This window comes from Lynx rufus, unplaced genomic scaffold (genome assembly GCF_022079265.1).
Source record: "Lynx rufus isolate CCGP_SWC_20201006 ecotype Redwood Valley unplaced genomic scaffold, mLynRuf1.p SCAF_1, whole genome shotgun sequence".
Classification (NCBI taxonomy): Eukaryota; Metazoa; Chordata; class Mammalia; order Carnivora; family Felidae; genus Lynx; species Lynx rufus.
The window spans coordinates 108443976-108456653 of record NW_025814823.1 but is presented as its reverse complement, the minus strand read 5'-3'; the positions used below and the strand labels follow the sequence as shown (position 1 = coordinate 108456653).

Genomic DNA, 12678 nt, shown 5'->3' with positions numbered 1-12678 from the left:
AGCTAGAATTCCAGAATCAGTGTATTTAATGTTCTAGTATTTTATTTTATTTTATTTTTTTTTTTTTTAATTTTTTTTTTCAACGTTTATTTATTTTTGGGACAGAGAGAGACAGAGCATGAACGGGGGAGGGGCAGAGAGAGAGGGAGACACAGAATCGGAAACAGGCTCCAGGCTCCGAGCCATCAGCCCAGAGCCCGACGCGGGGCTCGAACTCACAGACCGCGAGATCGTGACCTGGCTGAAGTCGGACGCTTAACCGACTGCGCCACCCAGGCGCCCCTCTAGTATTTTATTTTAAACTCATTTGATCATCTCATTCTTCACAGGGAAGGAAAAAAACAATGAAATCAGATTATTTCATTTTTGAGAGAAAATTTATCTGCTTTTTACCTCTTCCTTCAAGTCTTCTCAGTTATTGTTAAAATTATCTGAAATGTTAGATCTAGATTATTAAGTCATTTTTAACATTATTTATCTTTTGAGAATACTTTTGACATTGGAGTTAAGTTTCGGAGGTTTATCACTAATAACCATGTACACATTTACACCTTCCTTACTGATGTCATTGATCACCTCCATTTCATCTGTGCCACATGCCCCCATGATTAAGATTCATTTCACCAGTGTCTTCTAGTACTTTTCGAATCTCTTCTAGTTCTTGTCTTATATAGGGCCTATAAATACTATGGTTTTTTGTGTCCCTGCATGTTTGATAATGCTTTTGTTCAGTGGGGTATAAAATTTTTTGTTCACAGTTATTTATCCCTCAGAGCATTGATGTTAAAGAAAAGTATCACATCATTTTAGTATGGCCCAAGAGAAGTCCAAACCAACCTTTATTTTTTCTTTTCTAGCTTCCTTTTTTTGTCCTCCTACCCATCCCCAACCCCCCCAACTCCACAGTGGTGCTTAAAGATTTTTTGTTCAGTGTCCGTGGAATTCAAATTTTTCTTTGGGATATGTTAAAAAATAGATCTCTTTATTATCTTTGCACGATACTCGAGCCATTTCAATGTGTAGACTCAAGACTTCTTTCAACTCTGCATTTTACTTCTGTGGTTTCTCTTTCTTTTCATATTTTGTTTCTCAGTCTTTTTTTTACCGTGTTGGAATCATTGTGTGAGTCCTGACATCTGTCCTCTGTGCTGATTATCTGTTTTTTGTGGCTTTTTTCCTCATTATGTTTATCTCTTTATCCTTTTTTGTTAGATTTAGTATTTTTTAAATAAGCTTTCTGTACGATTTGGAGGTACAGCCAAGTTTGGGAAGCCTTCTGTGAAGGGTCAGCACATCACATGCAAGAATCCATCGCAGTTGTACTTGCTGCTTTTCGACTTCCTGATTCATCATCAGCAAAGGATAGTAGATATATTTAAAGTATCACTTTTGAATGAATTCTGTCTTTTAAAAGCAATAAATTTGCATTTAGAATATTTCAGTAAAATTTACACATACATACACGAGCACTAATTTTTATGAGCTGATGTGTCTTGATTTAAAATTCTCCTTCATATATAGGGGCATCTGGGTGGCTCAGTTGGTTAAGTGTACGACTTCAGCTCAGGTCATGATCTTTTGCTTCGTGAGTTGGAGCTCTGCATCGGGCTTTGTGCTGAGCTGGAGCCTGCTTCAGACTCTGTGTCTCCCTCTCCCTCTGTCCCTCCCTTACTCGTGCTCTGTCTCTCTCAAAAATAAATAGACATTAAAAATTTTTTTTTATTTTTGTTTCATATATAAACCATCCTGTTTTTTAAAAATTTTTTCTTTGATCTCAGAGGGAATGAACTTTCAAAAAATGTTTTTAGTAGTGATTTGGGGAAATAAAATATAGAGAAAAAAATTAAGTGGTAATTCCACTTCTCGTAGAGATGAACATTGTTCACATATGGGTGCATTTTGTTCAAGTGTCATTTTTTTCACCATTACACCTAAGGTTGCAGAAGTAGCTAATATTGTTTCTGTCATAATTTGTATTTTTCTTCAAGATAATGGAAGTAAATGGACAAAACTTTGAGAACATTACATTTGCAAAGGCCGTTGAAATTTTAAGGAATAATACTCACCTTGCACTTACTGTGAAGACCAACATTTTTGGTGAGTTTTGTTGTAAAAACTGAAAGGTTTTTTCTTCTGCTTTTTGTTTATTGTTTTTGTTTGTTTTGTTAATTAAAAGCAAAAGTCATCAATGAAAAGGAAAATAATAAAATACAAACATGTTTCTTTTTGAGCTCCTTGATCATTTTTAGGAACTTCAGTGTTGAGGTATAGTAAGTACTGTGTATTCTAGAATTTTCATTTTTCATCGTTTGCATTATTTTGGTATCTTACAAAAATAAATTTTAAAAGAGGTGTGCACGTACATTTGGTTAGACGTGTGAAATGTCTACTGAAGAGGTATTATGTACTGTACTTTGCTGGGAGATACTGAGTGAAACTTAGAATGACCTGTATGAAGCATAAAAATCATAATCAGGCTTTTATTCCCCCTGCTAATGGGCAACTCAGACTATTGCTAATGTTTTAGCTAGCTTTCTGAAATAATAATACGAATGCTAGATTGGCTATTTCATGAAACTAAATTGAGTAAAAGAATTAATCACTGAATTCCAGATTTTTAATAACAGTGTACTCTGCCTTTCTCTCTAAAAATGTTGATTACTGTGTCTGCAGAGTATTTTGATCATGTTTCTATTTGAAGCAAAGACTAAAGCTTGCGCTTGCATTTTTTTTTTCTTTGTTGGTTCCCCCTCCCCGCCCCCCTGCTTTTTAGGGAAGACTTATTGTAACTGGGTTTCCTTAGATACCATAGGGTATTCAATGAAATTCTGAGAAGGGCGATAATAAAAACAGCATAATAGTTTGAAAATTATCAAAGAAAATTTAAGAGTCTAAATGAAGTTGGGGAAAATTTCTTCAGGTCATCTGGGTTGCATTTTGAAAGCTAGGAGTTGAATTTAAAAACTGTGCCTATGGAAAAGGAAGTATGTTTTATTTTTTCACTTTCACTGCTCCTCATACTGCACTTAGTCATAATGAAAAATGAAACATTTGGTATTTTTCCTCTTTTCAGTGGAGTCCTTTTTACTGAATTATGTCCTATTAAGTCTGATATATAACTCCTTTGGCAACTTCCTAATATTATATTAGTTTAGCGTCAAATAAGTGAGCCTTCACAGTTCCTGGGTTTCCTGGAGTTTGGACTAGTATCTAGAAACATCAACTTTTGGGTTAAATAAAAAAGATTCTGATTTTGAAAAGTAAGAAAGCAGAGCTTGCTCTGTGTCTTAGAGCATCTGATTTAGTGTCTCCAAGCTTGACTTTGTTTAGATGTATTTCATAGGGGTCTTACAAGGATCAAAGACCTTGAACTTTTTGTGCCCGAACGTAATAATTATTACCTGGTATCACATACTATTATGTATAAAAATATAAAGATAGTACTATTTGGTGATTAATAACATGGCCCATGGGAAATAGAAAAAATAGATCTGAAAGGTACAAAAGGCAGGGAAGCCACCACTTCAGGACTCTCCTTGAGTGGTGAGAGACATTTGCCCAATAGAACTCTAGATGGGATGTGGTAGAGGGTAGGTTGTGGTACTGCAAAAGAGGGCCCATGTCCTCAATACCTCCTTCCTTACCCTTGGCAGAGAATGGTCAGCCAACTTTACCCCAAGCAAAACACCAAAGAGTATCTCAAAGTAATAGTAATAAAGCATTTTTAAAAATGGAGCATTTTAGTATGGATGTGGTACCTGGAATGAAGCCCTGGTAATTCTGACATTACAGTGAAGCAGAGATGAGCACTTAGGTTGTCCTGTATGGAGCTCGCAGTCAGAACACCTACAGACAGGAAAACTGTGACCAGAACACAGATTTTTTTTTTTTATGTTTGTTTATTTCTGAGAGAGACACGAAGAGTGTGAGTGGAGGAGAGGCAGAGAGAGAGGGAGACACAGAATCTGAAATAGGCTTCATGCTCTGAGCTGTCAGCACAGAGCCCAACGCGGGGCTCAAATGCACAAACTGTGAGATCATGACCTGAGCCGAAGTCAGATGCTCAACTGACTGAGCCACCTAGGCGCCCCTAAAACTGACAGCTAGGTGTAGGAGAACAAGAATCATTGAGGCATTGTGGGAAACATAATAACTGAGCTTATGGAATCTGAGGAAAGTAGTTAAAGAAGAGAAGAAAAACATTTCTAGAACCGTGCTCAGATTTAAAGAGTTATCCCTTAAAATAAGAACAGGATATTAGGAAAAAAGAAACAGTCATTGAAAAAGAAGTAACTCAGAGTGACTTACAGTATGATAGCAATGACAAAAACAAAATGTAAAGTAATGTCGATGCAACAATAGCCGAGACTTTCCCAGAGTGAAAGAAGGATGTGAATCTTCTAATTCAAAGGGCACCTGAAATCTGAGCAAAATGAATTAAACTTGTTTTAACTTTCTGTTTCCAGTATTGGAGAATAACCAGAAAAGGTAGACTAAAATATAAAAAGTAGTTACAAACAAGTGCAACAATCCAAAAAGAGAGCTAACAACTACCTGACACAGAACAGAGAGAGAATCGGACTGGAAAGATGTGAACTGGAGCCATATCTGCTCTGAGACATTCACCAGTACAGGAAAGCTCTTGAAAGACAGCCTCTTTGGGCAGTAGACTCCTAGCAAAAGTCTAAAGCTTTGGAATCCTGCACTTGCTAGGAACACAAAACTGGATGTGTTACATCCCTTCCCACCTCCTGAAACCATACCCCAAAAGGATGTCTTTTTTTTTCCATGGACATTATCAATCCATAGAATGTAGCTGAGAGGAAGAACTGCAGGATAAAATCACAGGTTTCTAGTGTTAGAACCCACCAAGGCCAGAACGCTCAAGCATAATAACCTTTGTTGAAGATTGGGACCTTGAATGGCTTACTCTAAAGTGGATGTGGGTTGTACTCTAAGCAACTCGGAAAGACCTCAAATTTTGGCCCTGGCTCTAGCCCTGGGACCTCAGGTGCCTGGCAAAAGAACATAAAAATCTTTTGAGGATTCCAGCAGTAACCTATTATTTGTGTCTTTTTTAATAAGTTTGTTTTTTTTTTTTTTTAGTTTATTTATTTATTTTGAGAGAGAGAGAGAAAGAGAAAGAAAATGCCTAGCAGGCTCTGCATTCACTCTGGAGCCCGATGTGGGGCTCAAACCCACAAACCGCGATATCATGACCTCAGCTGAAATGAAGAGTAGGACGCTTAACCAAGTGAGCTACCCAGGCGCCCAATAACCTATTGTTTGTAAAAATAATTTTTCAAATACAGAGTTAAGCAAACAATCAAAGATTGTGAGGCTCTCTTAAAAGTCATTGTAATCCCCGGGCACCTAGGTGGCTCAGTCAGTTAAGTGTCTGACTTCAGCGTAGGTCATGATCTCACAGTCTGTGAGTTCGAGCCCCACATTGGGCGCTATGCTGACAGCTCAGAGCCTGGAGCCTGCTTCGGATTCCGTATCTCCCTCGCTCTCTGCCCCTTCCCCTCTCACACTCTGAGTTTCTCCTTTGCTCAGAAATAAACATTTAAAAAAAAAAATCTTTTTTCAAGTCAGTGTAATCCAGAACCAACAGAAACAGAACCAGAGGAGTTCCAGAGTATCATACACAGTCTGTTAGGTAACTGTCTTGTATCTGTGAAGTTAAAAAATCAAATTGAGGGTTCCATTTCTAGGTAAGATGGAGTAAACACATGCCACCCTTTGTTTCCCAATCAGCTCAACAGTAAAACGTGGGCAGAATCATTTAAGAACTTGGAAAATTTAAAGTCCCACTACCAGGAGTAAATTAATTAATTTTTTTTTTTTTTTTTTTTACTCCAATAACACTGGACTGGAGTCAAGGCAAGCTGAAACCTGGTTGAGTACATACTGGTAAAGGTTCAAATGGAGAAGCCTGGCTTGAGGAGTGGGAAAAGGAATCCCCACAGTTTTTCCCCCCTCTTTTTTTTCCCATTCTGTCAGGCCTCAGCCTCCAAGCAGCAATGCAGCTGCACAAGCCAGACTTCTGAGGGAGGGGAACATTCTTCACCGTTCACTGGAGCTGTGGCTCCTTCATTGTTTCTCCCCTGCCCCCCACACACTCTTTCTCTCTTCCTCCTCATTGGCCCCTACAGAGCCAGAGTCAGCAATTTCTTTCTAAAGGACTGAAAAGGGTAGCCTAAGGAACTGTGGAAGTTAGTAGGTTGATAACTGAGGTAGAGAAGACGACTCCATAAAGTTGTTTATGAGATCCCGAGCTCACCTCCGTCCTGTGTGTGTGCACGGATGTGATCCTATTCAGCACACCAGAGACTTGGAGAACTGGCATGCCAGTGGACCTATGCTCGGGTCCCACGCAGACTGAGTGGTGGCACAGAGCAAACAGGTGGAGATAACACTGCAAAGCTTTGGAAACTGTACCACAGCCCACAGAAGGCTAAACAAAGATAGCAAAACTTTGTCGCAGTCATCAACTGAGGCATTGCCTTTGCCATTCTGCCTCCTTTTTGTGTGAGAGTTCACTTACTTACATATTAAAAGATTGAGTTCCATGCATCTTTTACAGACTGTTGTGTTCTTGACCTTTTTCCCTCTCTTTGTGCTTCACTTTGGATATTTTCTAATGACCTGGGTTTAAGCAAAGTTTTGCTCTTTTCTTCTGTATCCGTCCTGCCCTTGAACACAGCCAGAGAATTTCATTTTAGATAATTTTTAGTTCTAGAATATCTGTTTGAATCTCTCTTATAAACTCAATTCTCTTATACTCAATTCTCAAAACCATATTTTCATCCATTTTATCTCTATTTTATTTAATATATTTATAACGGTTATTACAAAAATCTTGTGTGTTAATTCCAAAATGGGTGTTATCTTTTATTCTGTGATCCCCCCTATTATCAAAGTGTCTTATTTTGTGTGTCTTACAATTTTTTATTGTATGCTGTACTTTGTATACTAAGGAACCTTAGCAAATAGGCAGATTAGTATTTTCTCATAGAAAGGATTTGCCATTTCCTCTGTTTAAGCATATAAGGTAAGGGGAATTGAGCTGGGTCAGACTAGGTTACAAAATTACTTAGACTATACCCAAGTTTCAAACTGAGAGTGAGATTTGTCATGTGTTTGATGCAGGCCCCTCCTCTAATGGAACTTTGTCTCTGAGCACAGAGAGATTGTGGGAAATTATACTTTGTTTTGTCAGCCTTGTCCTCCTACCCTCACTCCCAGTTTTTCCCTAAGGCGTGGCTTTTGATTCAGAGTCTGGTAGCTTTTTGTCTTATTTTTTGTAGAAATTTGGCCCTTGAGAGATTTTTTAACTTAGCTCTTGAGCCTCTCACCCCAAGCAGAGAAATATGTCATGTATTGGTTGCACACCCTTCCTTGTTGTGTGACTTTGTCTCCTAAGTACCATGAGACTAAGAAATTTCGAACCTGTCCCCAGCTCTTCTACCTTGTCTTAGGAGTAGATATGTCCCATGGAGGAAGGCATCACTGCTTTGGGCCTTGTGTGTATTCCAGTTTTTATGCCAGTACTTGAAGCCATCAAAAATCCTTTTTCCTCTAGCAGAGTCTCTCTACCTGATGGCCGTTTCATGTTTAGACTTCATGTTGAGAGAAGAAAACATCAGGCAATCTCCGTTTACCATCTTTTTGCCCTGGTATTTTAGCTCATCTATTCCTCCTGGCTTTCATAACTTTCTAACATTTGAAAATCTCACCACTCAGATAATTTATTATTAGCATTTTAATGTTTTCATAAAAGTATTATATGTGTATGTTTTGAAAATGAAAACATTTAAAAAAGGTATACAGTAGAACCATACTGTGTATAGCATTCTGGATCTTTGCTTAGGAGTTGATACAGATTTAATTCTTGTATAATTGTTATTGCAGAGAAATCCACTGCAATATTATTATAATCTGTTGAGCTAATGTATTGATGGGTGTTTTTGGTTGTTTTCAGTTTTTGCTATTTACAGTGTTGAAATAAAAATCCTGTATACTTTTATGCTTATGTAGATAGACCTAGAAGGTAAATTTCTCATAGTGGAATTAATTTTTAACAGTGCTGCAGTTTCACTTTCCAAAAGTTTACCCCAGTCTACATACACTTTCTTTATCAGTATATAAGAATGCCTCTGCAACAGGTATAATCAACTTTATTTTTATTGATACATATTATTTAATAATGAGGGAGGTTGAGCACCTTTTTTTTTCAAAGGTTAACATTTATTTTTTACAAAGTCATTTGTCCATTTTTATTTTGAGGTACTCATGTTTTATTGATGTATTTGAATGTGTTATAAGAAAGGACAATATCTTGTAGTCTTTTTTTTTGTTTTTTAATATTTATTTATTTTGGGAGAGAGTGTGAGCAGGAAAGGGGCAGGAGAGAATCCCAAGCAGGCTCTGCAGTGTCAGCACAGCCCGATGTGGCGCTTGATCTCATGAACCATGAGATCATGACCTGAGCCAAAATCAAGAGTCAGACACTTACCCTACTGGGCCACCCAGGCACCCCTAGTATCTTTTAGTCGAAGGGTTGCAAATATTTTCCCAAGTTGTCTTTTGACTTTGCTTGTTGTGTGTGTGTATACGTATGTATGTAATTGTAGAGACTGAGAAATTTTTAATCTTCATGTAGTCCAATTTATTACTTTTCTTGATTCTTGGGCACCTTCATTTCTGATTCATATATTTAGTATTGCTTTTTAATAGCATTGTAATTACACTTGCTCACCTATTAATTTTTGTCTTGAACCTTGACTGATTTTTTAAAATTTATTATTTTCTCTTCATCTATAAATCAAAATTTCTACAGTTTTATTTATAACTATATACACAAGTCCAGTGAAGATGTAAGCTACTGTGTACACCCTTGAGTTGTCTTATGTACATACCACAGGCAGGGATATCTTCTGCCCATTTAAAGATTTCCCATTGCTCTTCACTGTAGCATTTTTAGGCCCTTTCTTTGCCTTGTTCTCCAGTCATCTTAATTTTCTTTGTTTCTTTTTACCACAGGGACTTGGAACTTGAGATTTCTTCTACCTAGAGTCATTCCTCCTTCCCCTCACTTTGCCTAGTTAAAATCTACTCACCTTACAGCAACTTAATTAGGGAAGATTTTTCCTTTCCTGCTTTCTTAATTCCTCTGGTTATGATCTTTCTGTACCATATTTTGTATACTTACTCTTCTGCAATAGGGGTTATCTACAAGCGCATAGTGTAGTGCCTTCGTGTTTGTAGGTCAATAAGTGTTTTTTTGCATGGATGTGTATCAGTTTTACCTCAAAAAGGCATTTTAACCTTTACCACATGGCTTAAACAAAATTTTCTAAACAAACTCAAAGGAATTTGTTGCATTTTAATCAAGCAAATTATCTTTAAAAGGTGACTCCAAAGATGTTTATTATTTTGAAGGCAGAAAATGTGCTTTTCATAAACTTTCAGTATGCTTTGGTAATGTGATAACATCCTGGTTGAAACTTTCAAGATGATCTACTTTTACAACTGAACACCAAGCCATTTTGTGTTGTCATGCATCAGCTTTTAAGTCTTTGTCTATTGGATCTTACTTGTAACTCGTTTGATATTGAAGGAAATGATTGATTTGTCCCCAAAACAAAAAAGATCACAATTCTCTGTTTTTCAGTGGGCACATTTATAAAATTTTTTTTTCTTTTATGAAGGTTCCAAGTAACACTACAGAAACCTGCACCTTCTGAAGACCTTCATATTCAAGAATATGTAGCTTCATTTTTCTTTTATTCAGACCCTCCCAGACACCATGAATTCTTAGGAAATTACCTTCTGCCTTAGCATTTATCTTTTTAGTGGGTTTTTTTCCCCCTCTAGTAGTTGATAGGTCTTATTTAAGAACACATATTTAAAACAACTGAAAAATATTTTCATGACATTAATGAAACCTAAGTAATATAGGTTATCCTAATTGGAAAAGATGACACTAATAGTTACTAGATACATAGTCTTCTATGGATTTTTCTTTTTTTCACTTGATCCCAAGGAGGTATAGCCCCTCTCACAAGGTAAAAAAATCTGATCTAGGCAAAAAGATCGCTAGATAGGCAAATCTTCGAGTGCACTTGTACTGTTCTTAAGGATGAAATAACTCCTTAGACTTACGGTCGACCTGAAGTTACCTAAGAATGATTGGTTGTTACTTCAGACCACTGTAGTGAAAGTTTATTAGCTGCTTTACTCAGTGACAGGAGTCTCATAAATGTGACCTTGAGGAAATGGTGATTTATTATTAAATTTAGTACTGTTTATTTCTGGCAAAAATAGGTCCATCAAAACTCTTTTTTTTTTTCTTTTTTTAATGGCTAAATTTTACAAAACAACATGACTACAGTACTTCTATCTCATATCAAGTGATATATATTATGATATGAAATAACATAAATAATAGAATCTAAATATCTGGTTTTATAAAATCTGAGAGGATTAGCAGTTAATATTGCTTATTATTATTACATAGCAAATATTGCTAAATAGGAAGCCTTGAACTTTTCAAACATGCTGCCTGCCTACTTCCTTTTCATTTCTGCCAATGACTTTGTTTTTTTCCCTTTTGGCCTATATCAGAAGTATAGGTATTTATAAAAACTGAAGACAGGGGCACCTGGCTGGCTCAGTTGGTAGAGCATGTGACTGTTGATTCCAGGGTCCTGGGTTCAAACCCCATGTTGGGTGTAGAAATTGCCTTAAAAATTTTTTTAAAGGACATCTCGTTGGCTCAGTCAGTAGCACATGTGACTCTTGATCTCAGGGTTGTAAGTTTGAGCCCCTACATTGGGTGTAGAGATTACTTAAAATCTTAGGGGCGCCTGGGTGGCTCAGTCAGTTAAGCGGCCGACTTCGGCTCAGGTCATGATCTCGCGGTCCGGGAGTTCAAGCCCCTTGTCAGGCTCTGTGCTGACAGCTCAGAGCCTGAAGCCTGTTTCAGATTCTGTGTCTCCCTCTCTCTGACCCTCCCCTGTTCATGCTCTGTCTCTCCCTGTCTCAAAAGTAAATAAAAATGTTAAAAAAAAATTAAAAATAAAATCGTAAAAAAAATGAAGAGATAAGTTGGTATAGCTGATGAAGCATGGTGTAGATTTCATAATGTTTAGTGGATGAGACTGTGAAAGGCCAAATAATAGAAAGTGACTGTATTGATGTTTAAAATTTGTTGTTTTTTGTAAAAACTTGCTAATGAGAATAAAACAAATGACAACTTTATTTATTTACACAGTGTTCAAAGAGTTACTTAGTAGGACTGAACAAGAAAAATATGGAGTTCCTCATATTCCTAAAATTGCTGAAAAAAAAAGTAATCGCCATTCAATCCAGGATGTACCAGGAGATATCGAACAGACATCACAGGAGAAAGGAAATAAGAAAATAAAAGCAAATACTGTTTCAGGTGGAAGAAACAAAATCAGGAAAATTTTGGATAAAACACGGTTTAGTATCCTGCCTCCAAAACTGTTCAGGTAGGTGCAATCATCTCAGTAATGTAGACATTTTCCTGTTGACTCTAAAGTTTTTATTTGGTGGAAGGGAATTTGGGGTCAATTTGTTTTTTATACAACTAACGCATTATAAAATCTTCAAGTAAACCATAAATAAGAAAATCTTAGTATCTTTCCATCATTTCCATGAAATTACCACTACTAGAGTATATATTCTTCTAGTAGCTTTGTTTTGAATTTTAGGAAAGACTGACCATTTTATTTTACAAAATCTTTTCTTGTGTACTTTTTATCTAATTTAAGTCCTTTGGACATCTTTTTTCTTTTTTTTTTTTTTCAGTTTATTTATTTTGAGAGAGACAGCGACAGTGTGAGTGGGGGAGGGCAGAGAGAGAGGGAGGGAGAGAACCCTAAGCAGGCTCTGCCTTGGCAGTGGGGCTCGAACTCACTGAACTGTGAGATCATGATCAGAGCCAAAACCAAGAGTCAGATGCTTAACCAACTGAGCCACCCAAGTGCTCCCAAATTTGAACATCTTAAAACTTGAGGATAAATTTGCGGATGCTAGTTTTTTTGTCTTCTAAATCATCTTTCTCTTATTGCACTATTTATTCCTTCCTGAATTCTAAAGCTGACCTTTTTAGTCAAATCTACTTGTTTCTAAAATGAGATGTCACCAAAACTGAAGGAAACTTTGTGATTTGAAATGTAATTTGAGGTCTGTAAAGTACTTAAGAAAATCATTTCACTGAAGTGGATGGGAATGGGTGTAGTATATATTATATCTGTATATTTTACATTATCTACTTCATAAAGCAATCACAGAAGTGTTAATCCAGCTCAGTACCTAGCACATCAGTAGGCACTCAGTATTTGTTGAATAAATTAACACAGTGAATTAAGTAAAAGAAAGAGAAGAGAAGAAAAAAAATAAAAGGAAGAAAACATTTAAGCAAAACATAATCAAATATTTGTTTAGTTCCTTATAGTTCCCAGCACTATGCTCTGTGGTTTTGAGAGCTGAAAAGAGGTAGTTACTACTTTTAAGGAATTGGTATCAGGAACCCTTTATTCTCCACATGCTTATACACAAGGCACAGACAGTGTTCAAATATAGAAATGTAGGAAGATTAATAGAGCAAGTTTCTTGTCCTCTAAGAGTTGGTAATCTAAAAAGAGA

General features: G+C 36.7%; 1 protein-coding gene and 1 non-coding gene across 6 annotated transcripts in view; both read left to right on the top strand.

Annotated features, from left to right (window-relative positions):
• RAPGEF6 (Rap guanine nucleotide exchange factor 6) overlaps nucleotides 1–12678 on the top strand; it is a 191222-nt gene that overhangs the window by 120895 nt on the left and 57649 nt on the right. For all 5 annotated transcript variants that reach the window (XM_047084272.1, XM_047084264.1, XM_047084255.1 and 2 more), the window contains 2 exons: nucleotides 1989–2097; nucleotides 11279–11519. In XM_047084272.1, coding sequence (XP_046940228.1) covers nucleotides 1989–2097; nucleotides 11279–11519 — 350 coding nt within the window. The remainder of the gene's footprint in view (nucleotides 1–1988; nucleotides 2098–11278; nucleotides 11520–12678) is intronic.
• Nucleotides 10665–10737, top strand: TRNAN-GUU (transfer RNA asparagine (anticodon GUU)). Its single transcript has one exon. It is a non-coding gene; the product is annotated as a tRNA-Asn (tRNA).